Here is a 16942-nt window from a genome sequence, read left to right on the forward strand (position 1 = left end):
CGCTATAGCTTATACTAAGCTATGGCATAAATATACAAAGAAGAACCCCGAAAGTCAGTGGCCACTGATAGGTTCCTTTGATGAAAATAAAATAAAAACATTGGAAATAGCGCTCCAGAAAAATAAGACCACGCCCACTATGCTCAATAGTATTGGCATGTGGCGCAAAGAAACGGAACAACGAAAGAAAAGAGAAGAAGCAAAAATAGGGAAAGAATTACGAAAGGCAGCCCACCTAGCCGCTAAGCAACTAGAAGAAGAAATAAAAGAAAGAAAAGAAGCTGCACAAAACCAAGAATCAGGGTCGACAGGTCAATGTCCCGTTAGGACCCCCTCTGCGCTCTACCCTGAATTGCCCTCCAAACAACGGACGAACGATGAGTTACTGCTAGGTCCCCCAATCATCTACATGCCCCCTCCATATGCTCCCTGCCAACAACACCTGCAGGCCCAGAGTACGAGCGAGAACGGCCTTAGCGCTAGCGCGCCAGCCCTCACGGCCTCCGCACCAGCCACCTTAGCAGCACCGACAGATGCCCCCGAGGCTAGCGAGCACCCACCAGCCAGACCAAACAGATTGAGCAAAGATGAACGGGATGGGATTGACAAAATAGCAAAGACATTAGTAGAACGAAGGGAGAGCGAAGAGTACACAATGAACATGTATAATTCGCATGCCGACAGCCACAGGCGGCATTTCATTTTGCGACTCAGCTACCACACCCTGAACGCATATGAGGATAGGTATCAAAGTAAGGGCCCCGCTAAACTGACAACGCTGTATAGGAAGATTGATGTTGGAGATGGGACTGAACGTGAGGCGACGGAGCTCTTCATGCAGATGCTTGAGGTCTTCCGCCACCTCACGGAACAAAAACCAGAAGCCAAGGTTACAGTCCCTGAAACGACCTCAGTAGAAGTAGCCAACACTATGATGCCCATCAGAGAGGCGGCCCCTTACTGGATCCCGCCACGTGGCCAGGGAACAAGCGATGATATTAATCACACAGATGCAAAAGGAAGGGTTGTGTACAATTGGGTTTACCAACCATGGGACCGACAAGATATCCTAACCTTTAAACAAACTCTGCCCGATTTAAGAAAGAACCCGACAGCATTCTATACCGAATTAGGCACAGCCTTGGGTTCGACGATAATGACTTTAGCGGACATTGACTTGTTTTTCGGGTTATGCCTGCCAGCTGACGTGTGGAAGCAAATCCGGAAGGCTGACCACACAGATCTGTTTGGACATACCTGGGACCAACTCAGTGAACTAGATAGACAGCGAGAGCCTGGAAGGAAACCAGTAAAGGACATATTAGAACTCCCAGACAAATTAGTTCAGAAGTTAAAGACACTGATCCCAGAGAAAAACGTAGATTGGTCGATAGCCACGGCCTGTCGTCAGAAACCCCAGGAAGATGTGTCAGAATACTTCTCCCGATCCGAGACAGTGTTCTCCGACTACAGTGGCCAAGACATGACCACCGCAACCGGACAACACCTGTTTGTACAAAATTATGTAAAGGGCCTATCACAAGAGGTCTCCCAAAAACTGCAGACGAGTGAGAGTAGTTGGGGGGCCTCCAAACCCGCAGCTATCCTTCAGATGGCTCAGTATTACGAGCACCAGAAGAATGAGAATGATAGGGCGTCCGAGAAAAAGAAGAAAGATTTGAAAGAAAGGGTGATGATTGCCCAGATACAAGGTATAGCGGTAGGACGGGAACACCAAAGGGGGAACTACCAATCGACCACCCCCAGAAATCCACCTCCTAAAGATCACACCCCAACACCCCACACTGGACGTAGAGACATTAGCGATGACCAATGCGCCTTCTGCAAAGGATTCGGCCATTGGAAATCCCAGTGTCCGGTTCTGCTAGAGATGAACAGAAATAGGGACCCCAGGGATGTGGCGGGCGGTCCGAGAAAGAGGACAAGGACGAGGGCACACAAACGACACCAACAATGACAGATCAGGGAGATTGAACACATTTGACCGCCCCCGACAGAACCAATATCAACTATCCGACGGTGAGGGTGCCCCCGGTTTTGCATAGGACTGCCAGGGGCAAGGGAGGGATCCAGTCGAGCTCTGTGTTGACCAGCAAGGGCCTTATGTCACCGCTAAGGTCCTGGGTACAGAGTCTCCATTTTTGGTAGACACTGGGGCGACACGTAGTGTGTTATCGAAACGACTGATTCCAAGGGCACCCTTGTCTGGCTCACACATTACATCGATAGGTTTCGATGGGACGCCCTCCACTAACCCCCTGTCCGTACCTATCACCTTTGACCTAGAAAGCAACACCACTGACACAACATTTCTGCTCTCCTCCAACTCCCCTGACGCCATTATGGGCATTGACTTACTGAAACATTTTCGAGCTACCATTAGGTGTTCCCCAGATGGAATCCGAGTCATCCTGTACGACAACCCAGACATACCCAAATCTTGCCCTGCACGACACATGTGCTCCATAACTGATGCTGACCTGTCCTTGCTTGATACCCTGCCTCCGTACCTATGGGCCAAAAATGACTCTGATGTGGGACGAATGATGATTGACCCCATTCATATAACTGTAAGACAGGACGCTATGCTCCCGAAACTCCCCCAATATCGGATATCCCCCGAGGGCGAGAAGGCACTGGCAGCGATCATTCAGTCTCTGGGAGATGCAGGAGTGGTTGAAGAGGTGGTTAGCAACGTCTGCAACAGCCCAATCCTACCTATTGTTAAGAAGCAAGGCGAAGGAGATGACAAAGCGTACCGCTTCATCATCGACCTGCGAGAAATTAACAAAGTGGTTGTACCCCAATACCCCGTAGTCTCAGATATCACCACCATTCTGACCCTCATCCCGTCCACTGCCACCACTTTCACTGTTATCGACCTCAAGAATGCGTTTTTCTCTATCCCCATCCATCCAGACAGCCGTTATCTCTTGGGCTTCACCCTGAAATCCCGCTTGTACCGATTTTGTAGAGCTCCCCAGGGGTACACTGAAAGTCCCAGTATTTACAGCCAGGCCCTCAAAAGACATCTGGACGCCGTCCAGCTACCGGATGGAGTGGTGTTGATCCAATATGTCGATGATATCCTTTTGGCAGCCGACACCACCCCACTTGCAATCACAGCCACTGTCCAACTCCAACACTTTCTTGCAGAAAATGGCCATAAAGTTTCCAAAAAGAAATTACAGTTCTGCCAGCCACAAGTGACATACCTAGGCCATCTCCTGTCCAAAGAAGGGAGGAAACTCACACCCGACCGAATCCAAACCATCCTAGACACCCCCGTCCCAAAAACACAAAAGCAAGTCCGCTCTTTGGTTGGCCTAACCTCTTTTTGCAGACAGTGGTTACCTAATTTCAGCCTCATTGTGAAACCCCTACTTGCCCTATTGACCAAAGATGCCTCCTTCCCGCTCCCTTGGACCCCGGAGTGTCAAGCATCCTTTAAGGAATTGCGAGATGCCCTCTGTTCAGCGCCTGTCCTGGGAACCCCGGATTACTCCAAACCCTTCTCCCTCTTCACCCACGAAAGGGAGGGGTGTGCATTGTCTGTCCTGACTCAGTCTATAGGTCCAAAACAGCGCCCTTGTGCCTACTTCTCCGCCACTCTTGATCCTGTAGCCAGAGCCTTGCCTGCCTGCCTTCGAGCGGTAGCTGCCGCTGCCGTCTCTATCCGCCAGAGCGAAGGAATCGTACTTTCAAACTCTCTGACCGTGTTAGTACCCCATGCTGTCGACACCCTTCTGAACCAAACCAAGACTCAACATTTGACTAGCGCACGACTGACAGGGTACGAACTGACGCTACTTGTACCCCACATCACACTAAAGATATGCACGACTTTGAATCCTGCCACATTGTTGCCCCTGCCTGAAAATGACCCCGACGTTCCTCCCATACACGACTGTGTGACCCTCACGGACGAACAAACTAGGAGTAGAGTTGACCTCCGAGACACTGCTTTCACTGACCTCGATGGAGAGCTATGGGTAGACGGCTCATACATCAAACTCCCAGACGGCACCACTTCAGCTGCCTATGCAGTAACGACAGCCCGAACAGTAGTTGAGACAGCCTGCATCACACAACGATCTGCCCAGGCAGCAGAGCTGATAGCCCTCACACGAGCATGCATCATAGCCACAGGGACCACCGCGAACGTATATACAGACAGCCAGTATGCCTTCGGGGTGGTTCACCATTTTGGGCTCCTGTGGAGGGAGAGGGGATTCCTGACGTCCCACGGCACCCCTATCCTTCACGGAGATCTGGTTTCTGCCCTGATTGAAGCGGTTCTCCTCCCCAAACGACTAGCAGTGATCAAATGCCAGGCACACAAGAAGGTGACAGACTTAGTCGGACAAGGGAATGCACTGGCCGACATCACTGCACGAACCACAGCTGAGAATAGGACGGTGACACGCATGTATGTGACCAGGTCACAAGCAGAGAAATGGACTGACGCAAGGGAAATGATCAGAGACATCCAGTCGGCCAGCACCTCTCACGAACTGACTAAGTGGGCCGGGGTGGGTTTGAAAGATGATGAGGGCTGCTGGCGAACAAAAGATGCAAACAAATGGTTGCTACCTGACTCATACCTGATCCCCATACTGACAATGGCTCATTCCCCCGCACACATAGGATCTGCACCCATGATCGAACTCATTTCCAAAGTCTGGCACAACGACAAAATCCCCGACTCAGCCCGACGCCTAGTCCAGCAGTGCCTTATCTGTCTGCAGCACACCCCGGGAAAGGAACTGTGGTACCCCGGGGAGGGTTTGGGACCCCCAATCACCCCTTTGAGGTCCTTCAGATGGACTACATCCAACTAGAGAGATGCCAAAGCTTGAAGTATGTACTAGTCGTCGTATGTGCCTTCAGCAAATGGGTAGAGGCCTATCCAACCCGTGACAACACTGCCATGACTACTGCCAAAGTACTACTGAAAGAATTCTTTCCTCGCTATGGCCTTTGTCGAATTTTATGAAGCGACAATGGCCCCCACTTCATAGCTGAGGTTATCCAACTAATCCTAAAGGGATTGGGGGTGAAACAGAGATTTCACGCAGTCTTCCACCCCCAATCCGCCGGCCTGGTGGAACGCCATAATGCCACACTGAAGTTGAAATTGTCAAAAATAGTGGCAACCACCGGACTTAAATGGCCAGACGCTCTCCCTTTGGCCTTGCTATCGATGCGCTCTACTCCCACCAAACGCCATTTGACCCCCTACGAGGTTGTATTCGGGCGACCGATGAACCTCTGGACTGCTCCCAAACCAACCTCCATTCATGACGTCCCGGACGTCCTACTGTCTGAATATTTGTGCAAGTTAACTAAAACGTTGTCTGTCATTCATCAACAGGTGCAGCAGGCCATCCTCGATGTTTCCAGGGGCCCAGGCCACGACATCCAACCGGGGGACTTCGTTCTAGTCCGCAACTTCCAACGGACCAAGAGCCTAGAACCCCGGTGGACGGGCCCCTGGCAAGTGCTGATTACCAAACGGACGGCGCTTCGAGTGGAGGGGAAAAGGCATTGGCTGCACGCACATCACTGCCGGAAGGTCTCTGCGAACCTGGCCACGACAGAAAACGTCAACACCCAAGAAGAGCTCCTGAACAAGGACCGACCGACATTGAACTGTTATCCCGATACTGGGGCACTTGAACTTGCAAAATTCTCTGACCCCACTGTGCCAACCAGAGATGGGTATTTCCTGCGTCGAAAGGAGGGAGCTTCGGCTAAGTAGACCACTGACTAAGTTGAATCTCAGAACGGTGACCTAAACACAACCAAGGGTTACCGGGAGAGAAGCTAAACGAAGTCTGTGGTTCTGCCCGCTACCGAGCCCCTTGAAGATGATGGAAGAGCCAGATAAGAAGATGATGGAAGCGCCAGATAAGAAGATGATGGAAGCAACAGGAAATACCCACTATAGAAACCCACAGACTGACAATTTGCACAAATCAAGGACAATCGCCCTCTTTATTGTCTTCCTCTTCTGCCTCCTCCTCATGACCTCCTTCTGGATTCTGGAGGAAAGCACACCGGCTCATGAGGCATTGCTGCCCACTGCACAACCGACCCCCATGAAAGAGCATCACCTAATCTCCCTGTCGCCTCAGCTCCGAGAAAGGCGCAGGGAATTTTGGAACAATTCCTTTGTGCAACTGTTGCACCAACACAACCTTGCTGCAAATGCTACGAACTGCTGGATCTGCGGGTTGCTCCCGCATGCCACTGGACACTCCATCCCCTTCATCCCTTCTCCTTTCTCAGTTCACGGCTCCTGCCTCGCCTGGTTGATCCTCATGCAAGAGAGCCACAAGGACAACGCCACTTCCAGCCAGACAGTGACGCACTTCTACTCTGGGTTCTGGCTGAACAAAACCGGAAAGACCTCTGCTCCCCTGTGTCCTGCGCTCACAGGCGCCACCTTCCTTAAAGACATTCCAGCCAAAGAACGAGTTGAAGTACAGGTACTCCACAATCCAGCTAGAACCACCTTCTCTCATCTGCGAAAACAAACTACCGCCACTCTGACTGTGGCTCTGTCTGTTATCAATGTCACAGGTCTCGTGTGTCTCGAAGGCCAGGGAACACAGCTGGTGGGTCACAGTTCCTGCGGAATCACCAGAACATTGGACTCAGTTGACCCCCCTTCCTTTGTTGCTTCTCCAAATATGTACTTTGTGTGTGGCACCAAAGCTTACACCTGGCTCCCGAAAGTTTGGAAGGGTATCTGCTACATTGTCTTCGTTCTCCCCCCCCACGTATGTAGCCCCTGCTAACCATCACCGGCAGAGGCGTGCAGATGACATTGGACAAGCCGACTCCACTGGAGCACAGTTCTTGGATACAGCAAAGGGACTTGTTCCCCTGTGGGGCCCAATGGCAAACAGCCGCGCTATCCGACACCTGACCCAGGCAGTAGAAACAACGATCAACATCACGGCTGGCATCCTCGCTAACAACACGGCGGAGCTTCAGGCGGTCCGCCTTGTGGCCCTTCAAAACCGCCTTGTTCTAGATGTGGTCCTAGCCGATCGAGGAGGAGCATGCCGCATCATCGGATCTAGCTGCTGCACCTACGTGCCCGATAACTCTCCTTCAGTCTACAAAGCAATTGAGCACCTCCACAGACTTTCCTCGGAGGTTCACCAGGAACAAGAAGGATGGTCGCTTGGGAGCTGGTTTTGGGACACTTTGAAGGACTGGGGTTGGAGGTTGTTTTCCTTCGTACTGATACCTGTTGTGATATTATGGGGGTGTTGTTTGGGTATCCAATGTCTGCCATCTTTATTCGGCCTTGTTTCCAACTGTATGTGCCCAAAGACTTTGGACTTCCGAACTGAGCACATGAGTCCCCTCTATGAAGTAGAAATACGTGGCCTTATGGGGATAAATCCGAACTGACAAGTTGGCGAGACATGTTAAAAGGGAGGACTGTGGAATTTTAGTTTGCGAGCTAAACATCATCTGCGCCAGCTTGTCACCCACGTACAACGTGCACGACCGCCATTTTAGGTATCATGGTCTCCCTGTCCACGATCGGCCGCCAGCGCGCTCCTCTGACCCTGCAAGCATCCTCCGCGCACCCTGGCTCCCCCTCCCTCCCTCACATGAGCATAACCCTTCTCCTCCTGCATGACCCTGTCCTTGGGAGTCATGCCCGCGCCTGACCAGCACATCCTCTCCTGCCATAAATACCCCTCTGTTGATAAACCATCCCTCCGCGCTTGATTGTCCACGCGGCATGACTACCCCTCCTTTGATGACCCCTTCCCTCGAGTCCGACCGTCCACACAGGTCCGAGGCCATCGCCTAAGCCGGGAGATACCGTTTATTGCCCCTTATTGTATGAAGTCACTCCTCTTTAAAGGACCCACTGTTGATCAGGGCCTCCCCACCCCCGGGGATATGATCAGGCGCACACATCCTAAAAATCGGCAGAACACTCAGCTGCGTGATGATCCCCTCCTCTTATCAGCAGGTTGAGGACCTCTATTGTGGGAGTGGGATTCACACGAGGATTACGGGGATGTCTTTTTCCTTACTTCACAATGTCTTGATTATAATAAAGAAAGGTCACATGCCATAAACCAGTGTATAAGAGGCCAGGCCTCAGAGAGGCTGTTAGAGCACCTCGAGACGATACCTTGTTGTCTGATCTGATGTGTTCTGCTCCGTCGGAATAAAACTTCTGTTTCCTGCCTTCTGGTCTCCGGCGCCTGCCTCACTGCTTGGTAATTTAAATGGTACAAAGGCGGTTAGCGCCGGGCAAATCTTGAAAAGGGTCATAGCCCTACCTTTTTCCACATCTCCGTCCGCTTTGGACCGAGCACACCGAGTTTCCGGGCCCGCGGGGAGGACAGGACTCATCCTAGATATCTTGACACGGGTCCACTTTTTTACGGAGAAGGAAGCCATCTGGAGAGTGGCGTGTGATAAACCGGACCTTAGCTACAAGGGGCACAGGATACAGATATTCCAGGACCTGACGCCCAACACCTTGAAGAGGAGGCGAGCCTTCGGGCCTGTAACTGAGAAGTTACGAACCCTAGGCATCTCCTATCAGTGGGGCCATCCGTTCGCTCTCATTTTCCAGTGGGAAACCAAGTGAAAAGTGATACGGACCTACACCGAGGCGGCGCAACTCCTTCATCTGTCCACGTCGTCGCCGGCAAGCCCATCCCACCCGCAAAGACAGGAAAGGATACCAGCCAAACCGTCCTGGACCACTGTCCAACGCCATCGTTGCACAGCTCCTATGGATGAACGATCAGCCTCCCAGGCCAAGCAAGATATTATTGCGCACATTAGATCCCTAGAAGGGGATCGGGAGGAACCCATCTCGCGTCCCTCGACTCCATGATCAGATGAGTGGCTGCAACTTACCTAACGGGTTGAATGCTCTTGTAACACGTGTACTCACTCCCCAGTAGGAGGCCTTCTGCGCAGTATTTCACACTATACCCCGGCTCCTGGCAGAGGGGCTGTGGGGTGGTGGTAGCTTCCAGATGTCAGACCTTCGAGACTACCACAGGCCTATCCTGGGCTGTCCTTGAGGGAGTGACATCCCTGAGAGTATCCAAACCCTAGGGTGTAGGATGCCCTGTCCCTGGGACAGTGTTGTATGGCCCCGTTGGCCGATATTGTTGTACACAGATTTGTGGCCTGTTTGGTCGCTTTTTGCCTTCTCGATCTATTCTACCTCTTCTTGTTTCTTACTGGTCTTTTCCCCTCTTTCTTCTCTTTCCTCTAAGTACGCTTGGCTGGGGGGCATGTGGCTGTGGTGTGATATGGGGATTGCACTGGGGGACACATCTGCCGGCGCGGGAGGGGGGCGTGGGTGGCTCCTGATTGGAACCGGTCATGATGGCGACATTACCTAGCCCTTTGAAGATTTTAACACTTAATGTCAAGGGCCCTGACATCATATTCTTACAGGAGACGCATCTCTTGCAGGCGGATACTAAGCGTATGGCACATCCTAAGTACCCTCTCCAGTTTTGGGCTGCAGCGGACACCAAGACAGCTGGGGTAGCAATATTGTGCAGGGCTGGCATCAGGCGGGGGGAGAACAAGCCCTTTCGGAGTGGGGATGGCCGTGTTCTTAAGGTGAGTGTGGAGGTTGGACGGCGCCGCTACACCCTGTGAAATATATATGCCCCTAATTAGATGCAAGACCGCTACCTCCGGGATATCCTGAGAGAGCAGGTCCCGCAGGGAGACCCCTCGTTCATCCTGGGAGGGGACTTCAACTTAGTCTGGAGTTCGGATGTGGATCGCAGCAATGACTCCTATAGTGGAGTAGGGGTCATGTCCTCTGCCTTGCGTATGCAGATAACAGACTTAGGGTTGCTAGATGCATGGCGCTACCATTCCCCAGACTAGAGGGACTACTCGTTCTACTCTCACGCACACCGCTCATACTCCCGTATCGACTATCTATTTATTTCCCACGCCCTCTCCCGGGACATATTTGGGGCCGCCATGTCGGATATTTCGCTTTCTGTCCACGCGCATGTCGAGCTGCTCCTGCAGGACCCGGCCGCTTGCCCTGCCTGGGAAACGAGGTGGTGCCTGCTGCCGGATATACTCCGGGATGCGGCCGATGTAGAAAGCATTAGGGGAGCCATCGACTCTTACTTTGTTAGTAATGATCTGCCAGAGACACCCTTTCCAGTGGTATGGGATGCCTTTAAGGCCACGATACGGGGTCATATAACATCCCTTTCGATTGCACGGGTGCGCGAGGCTCTGTCACTGGAGGACAGACTGGCGGGGGATATAAAGAAAACAGAGTCGCAGGATCAGGGCCATACCTCCCTGAAGTCGAGGAGGCGGCTGGCCAATCTTAGAGGGCAGCTCCGGCTCCTGCCTATTAATAAGGCAGAGAAATCCCTATTGGCGTTGAAACAGATATTTCGAGGGGGGGGGACAAGGTGGGGAGACTACTGGCGGGACGGCTGAGGGTGCGTGCAGCCAAAGCGCATATTACCAATGTCCAATTGCCGGGCGGGACGAGGGTTACAGCGGAGAGGGATAAGTGTGAGGCATTTAGGGCTTACTTCTCCGCATTGAACCAGTCGGAGACACCGCCCCCGGAGGTAGTAGTGGAGGTCTTTAGAAACTATGCAGGGATGTCGCTACATCCACACCATGCAGAGTCTCTGGAGGGCCCTATCTCTCAAGAGGGGGTAACCACTAACCCTGGGCGGGCAACTTCGCTACGCCCACAAAGTGGGCGTAGTGTTGCCTACTTCCCCCTTTGCAAAGTAGGCGAAGCGGGCAACACTACGCCCACTCCTTGGGCGTAGCGAAGTTGCCCGCCACACGCCTCCCTCCCGCCCTCCCGAACATACCTAATTTAATTAAATGGGCACAAAAAATTAAATAAAATACACTTACCTTGTTTGTGGCGTCCCGGGGCTCCCTCTGCTCGTTTGCGGCACCGTCTGCTAACCAATGCGCATGCGCGGCCGCCCGCGCATGCGCATTGGTTAGTAGGTGCAGTTGGGCGTAGTTTCTCGCCCACTTTATATAGCTTCACGTAGCCCCACTACGCACACTACGCCCAAGGTTAATAACAGCTATGCGCCGTTCGCCATCTATAGGGGTACCAGGCAGGGATGCCGGCTCTCGCCGTTATTATTTGCCTTTGCGGTGGAGCCCTTGGAGGAAATGATCCGACGGACGCCTGGAATCCATGGTATTCCCCTGGGCGGCCGCGAGAACAAGGTGGCGCTGTTTGCGGATGACCTTATCCTTACGCTTGCGAGTCCTTGAGAGTCTCTTCCGGCGCTGCACTCAGTGTTGTGCCTATTCGAACGTGCCTCCGGCCTGAAGATAAATCATAGTAAGTCTTGGGCCCTTAACCGCACCATTCCGAAGGATGAAATACCCCTTCTAGAACAGCTTGTCCCATATCAATGGGCGGATCAGCACATCCGTTACCTTGTCCTTCAGCTGACCCCCTCCCTGGACGAGTGGACACAAGTAAACTGGCAGGAATGTCGACGTTCGGTTCTTGATGATCTGCGGAGGTGGAAGTCGCTTGTACTGTCGTGGCTGGGCAGACTCAATGCCATCAAGATGTCCATCCTCCCCAAAATTCTGTATTTATTCCAATGCCTCCCCACACCCATCCCGCTGCACTATATAAGAGGCCTCCAACGAGATCTCACAAATTTTATTTGGGGGGGGAGGCGGCCTGGGTTCTCCAAACGCTCCTGATGGCACTGAGCAACAGGGGGGGACTTGCCTGCCCTAACCTAGTGGACTACTACTTGGTGGCGCACCTCCGTTTTGTAGTGACGGGGCGAACCATCTGGGATCTTGCATGGCACCATAGGGCAGCGCGCTCTTGGAGCGCCTATATGGGGATACCCACGAAAACGGTGCTAGAGAACTGGTATAAGATAGCGGTGCGCATGGGCCTCACGACCTTCCCTTCGCCGCACACTCCGATAGAGGGTAACCCGTCCTTTCCACTGGCCCATCGCACGGGCACCTTCAGCAAGTGGGCGCGGGGAAACTGCAGGGTGCTTACTGATCTGTTTGGAGGGGGCGCCCTTAAGTCCTTTGCTCACTGTAGGGAGGAGTTCTGCATCTCTCCGGCAGCGGGGATGCAATACGGCCAGCTGAGGCACTGGGTGGGCGAAGAAGAAACATATCAGGCAGTTATGCGCACCTTCACTCCATTTGAGCGACTGGCCCGCTCTTTTGCAGACTCAAAGGGCTTGATCTCACGGATCTACCAGATCCTGCAAGACCCGAAGACGCCACCCTCACATCCATATCAGCAACGTTGGCAGTCAATATCCGGTACGGACATTGCCCCCGCGCAGTGGTGTGGCCTGTGGCAGGATATCCCCAAAGTGTATCGTAGCATCCCACAGCAGGAGAATGCCTATAAGCTCATGACCCAGTGGTACTACATGCTCCAGCGTCTACACAAGATGTTCCCAGCCTCCTCTCCTACGTGCTGGAGATGCCGGTCTGAAAAGGGGGATTTTGTTTATATTTGGTGGGCGTGCCAGTCACTGACCCTCTTCTGAAAGGAGGTCCTAAGCTACATCAGGGGGAGTGTTGGGGTTCCCTCTGCCTGAAGCCACAAGCACACTCCTACTAGGTATGAAACCTGCCGGCCTTAGGGCACTGACTCAGAGCAATTGGACTTTGGCGCTTCAAATGCTGGGAGCAGCCAAGCAGCTTATTCCCTTGTATTGGAAAAAGCCCTAAGCCCCTCCAATCACGGCCTGGTTTGTGCGCTTATGGCATGTTATTACGAGGAAGCTATTTACAGCTCGGCCGCAAACCCGGGACACACGCTTTAAGGCTGTCTGGCGACCCCTAGTACAATATTTATGTGCCGTTGAACATGCGCGCCATATGCCTGCCAAGCTCCGGAAGCTGCACCTATTCGAGGACGCTGTTGTCCCACCTGATCCAGATAGGCTGCTACCATAGACACCCCCGAGCATTAAGCCCTGCCTAGCGGCTAAGAATGCAGGACTGGACTTAAAGTCATGTAGACCCCTCCACACTGCGCAGGCTCCTTCTTCTCCGGCTGTCTTCTCCTCTTCCCTCTTTACTTATTCCCACTGTCTGCTCTGTCCTACTGCTTCTCTTTCCAAGATCTTGTAGGGTTTTGGACCTTGCTGGTCCGTCTGTTCCATTTAGGCTGCTTGCCTGTTTGTATTTGACCCTAGGGGTCAGGCTTTTTTTGCAAGACTGAATGGCCTGTGCTTGATATCGCATGACGCGGTCGGCCCCAAGGGGTTGTGGGCGAAACGCTGTGTAACATTCAGTCCTTTGCCTGTTGCTTGTTCTGGAAAATAAAGATTTGAAATAGAAAAAAACTATTGAAAACAAAATTGATGGTTAATAATCCAGTTCCGTGGAAGCAGTGCATTGTTGTTATGAAATTGGATATTGGTTGTAAACAAGAGGTCCCACAACTGAATACTATAGATGGCATGTATTTAATGCATCTTTATATGAGACAGAATTTTACGGTCACACCAATAAAGAAATTCTTCAAGGAAAGAACATCTAGTCCAAATACAGATTTGTATTAACCCTTCCAAAAAAGGATTTAAACTCTAAATCTGAAATTTTTTATAATTAGGAATATACATTTTGGGATATCAGGACACAGCACATCTGTTTAAAGGTGTTTATTGAAGTTAGGTACAACTACCCCAGCAGCCACTCTCAGCTCCACAGCCAAGCTCCACTGCTGGCTTCCACAGACCGGATTCCAGCAGTAGAACTCTGTTGCTGGGAGATGGAGAGAGCTACTAAGAAAAAGAAATTGAAATGAAAACATAACACAAAGGCATTGACCTAGACATAACATGTAGGCTGCTAGATTTTGGGGTATGATTATGCATCGTGAATTTCAAGAATGGTCTAAAGAAAAAGTCGTGTTTTCTGAAACTTGTGCCCTTTCCTATCTTAACTGCTTCAAGCTTACCATTTTATTCTGTGCCAGATAATATACTGAAGGCAGAAATTGCATTAATAAAAACGCAATATTGGTAATATACTAGAGTTAATGGATTTTCCTTGTTCCTGAGGCAAAATTAAAGACCTGGTATCTGGAGATATTGTGAAAAAGCATATTTTGAATGAATTCACTTATTTATTTTCAAATTGTATATGAGATTTTTGCAATTTTATTTATATTTTAGATTATACATTTTACTTGTTACAAATGTTACTGCGAGGTGGGGATGAAGTCATATTCTTCAGATAAGTGACCATGTTGTGACAAGGAAGGTAGAATATTGAGCTTTTTCTTGTTACACTCTTTGTACTGTAGATATAGAAACAATCGTTTTAAACATACATTAGTGAAGACCCAGACTAAAATGGTGAAAGATATTTTATATCTCTGTATTTCAACAGAAAGTTTTAACTATATCCATCTCTAATTAGGCAGGTAAGGCATGGCGTCAGTGGATGAAATATCTTGCTATGGCAGTATAGGAGACCCAGTAATGAATTTTGTTTTAATTTTTTTTTTAAATGGTACTTTTCAATTTAATATTTGTTTAGGCTGTTCGGAATATGATATATGTGAAATGTAATTTTAACAAACATAAAAATATATCTATTTCTTTGTATTACAGGCAAGTAATGATAGCTTAGTTTGCGATTATAATTGTTGTATATGATCAATTAATTGTTTGTATCCAACAAAAGTTATTTTTGACTGACTATATTTTACTTTATAAGGAACGGGACCAACTGCTAGAACAATTACAGAGACGCGAAGAACAAATTGAAAGAATTTCCACAAAATCTCAAAGTACTTTGGTTGACAGAGAAAGGTAACATAATTTCTCTTTGTAATTAGCTCCTGTGTATTTTAAGGTGTCCTGCCTTGTATTTTGATGCAATTTCGTAATTGTTGTGTTAGTAAATGTCCTAAACTTGTTTCCCTGTGTCGCACAAACAACAAATTACCCTTTTGTCTTTTGTTTAAGATGAATTACAAAGACTTTGCCTCAGCTTTGATTGTTACCTAAATGTTTTTGAAAATTCTTGAAAATTCTTCAGAAACCACAGTTGCTACAGATATAACTAGAGGTCTTCGTAATGTATATTCTTGTTACATTGTGTGGTCTTCCGTCATTGCTATCTGCCAGTAGCTAGGCATTTGTTGCTCTTCCAACCAAGGGACTTCAAAGTATATTGAATAAGTCTGAAGCATCAGTGATTCTACAATAAGTACCTCACTTCTGGCAAAAACGCAGTGTACCCCTTGAAGTACCACAAAAATTCATGCAGATAGGAGTGCCTCAGCGTTCAGTGTTTGCTACCTAAATTGTTTTGAAAATCTATCAGAAACCAAAGTTGATCCAGATAGAGATGAGAAGGGATCTTCTCAAACATATTTTTCTTTCATTGTGTAGCCTTCTATCATTGCTGTATGCCAATTGCAAGGCAATTATTGACTTACCACCAAAAAATCTTCAGGATAGATTGAACAACGAAGAAGCATCATTATTGTTAAAAAAAAGTACTTTTAGTGTAATTTTAAAATTCATATTTCACTTCTGGCAAAAACACATTTTAAGGTAGAACTCGTCAAGCATTAGTTAGATTAATGAAGGGTCCTCCAAAATGTAAGTAGAGTGATATGTTATCTAGTTTGTGTTCACTGTCTCTCCTGCTCAGTGATTCTGTGTGATATTGTTGATTGGAACGTTGTGCCTGTCTTTAACTGGGAGATTTGTTGCTAGGCTAGAGTGTACCTATATTGAATCAGAAGATCCGCTGCTTCTGGTGTGATGAGTTCTTCTCCTGTAAACTTCAAAATAATAAATAAGAAGCTTTGTTTTCTACAGTATCCGCTCGTGAAGTTGAAAAGTGTGAGGGCATAAGACCAAACCATGAATTTGGCTTAGTGAGTGAACATTTATCATATACACTGGTATCCCCTCTACTTTGAGCATGCACTGCGAGTTGAATTAGAGAAGTGATACCGACACTTGACAGATAAAGCCTTTGCCTTTGAGTCAAAGAGCTGCAACTAAATAGAGGCATTTCCATGCACCATTAGAATGCACAGGATTGTGCTTTTATTGGAAGGGAGTTGAAATACATAAATATTTATGCCAAGCTCACACAGCACTGAGTAGCCAGTGTCTAAAGGTGCCTTATCTGGCAGAGCAAGGGGCAGAGGGTAAGGGAGATCAGTCGATCCACCCAGGATCATACAGTGTTCTCTGATGGCAGCAGGAGTGCAGGAACTGGAAAGCAGAAGTTTTGTTTTCATCAAAGTTCATTTAGCTACCACTTCTCATCTCAGCCAAACATAATGGAAACTTGATATGTTACCAGGGGAAATTAGGTTTGTAGTCTTCAAAGCAAGCAACTAACAATTGTAGAGCATAGCACAGAGTTCAGCGGCATAGTACAGCATGTCATCAGTGGTGGCTACTGCGAAGACAAACTAGGGTGGCAGCATAGGGGACAGTGCAGGGGAGAAAATAGGGAAATAAATTATTACTTACCTGCTGGCTGTCTTCTGCTAGTCTGCTCCTGTCTACTACCAGCAGCTAATGTACATGCTCCCAGACACCCCATGGCCAATCCAGACACTGCTTTTATGCTACTAATGCTATTACCAGCATGAGAGCAGCACCAGGATTGGTCTGAGCGGTCGGGTTTGGCGCGTAGACAACGGCTGGGAGCCTGTGTCTCTTCTCCACCCATCTGTACAACACAGCTCGAATTTAAGAAAAGCTAGGTGCACATGTCGGTTTGCCTGGCTGAGACAGCTGGCCAAACCCACATGCGCACTTAGTGCCCACTGCCATCCTCCCTGTTGATGACTGTCAGCACGGCCCCTCCCCCCAAAAACTCAGTCATAGAGAAGAAAAGTAAAATG

General features: G+C 49.5%; 1 protein-coding gene across 3 annotated transcripts in view; it reads left to right on the forward strand.

The window, feature by feature from the left end:
- The window catches only part of MYZAP (myocardial zonula adherens protein), a 464263-nt gene that overhangs the window by 291830 nt on the left and 155491 nt on the right, over window positions 1-16942 (forward strand). For all 3 annotated transcript variants that reach the window (XM_086958378.1, XM_086958376.1, XM_086958377.1), the window contains exon 10: window positions 14782-14876. In XM_086958378.1, the coding sequence (XP_086814504.1) occupies window positions 14782-14876 (95 nt within the window). The remainder of the gene's footprint in view (window positions 1-14781; window positions 14877-16942) is intronic.

This window comes from Lissotriton vulgaris, chromosome 2_1 (genome assembly GCF_964263255.1).
Source record: "Lissotriton vulgaris chromosome 2_1, aLisVul1.2, whole genome shotgun sequence".
Taxonomy (NCBI): domain Eukaryota; kingdom Metazoa; phylum Chordata; class Amphibia; order Caudata; family Salamandridae; genus Lissotriton; species Lissotriton vulgaris.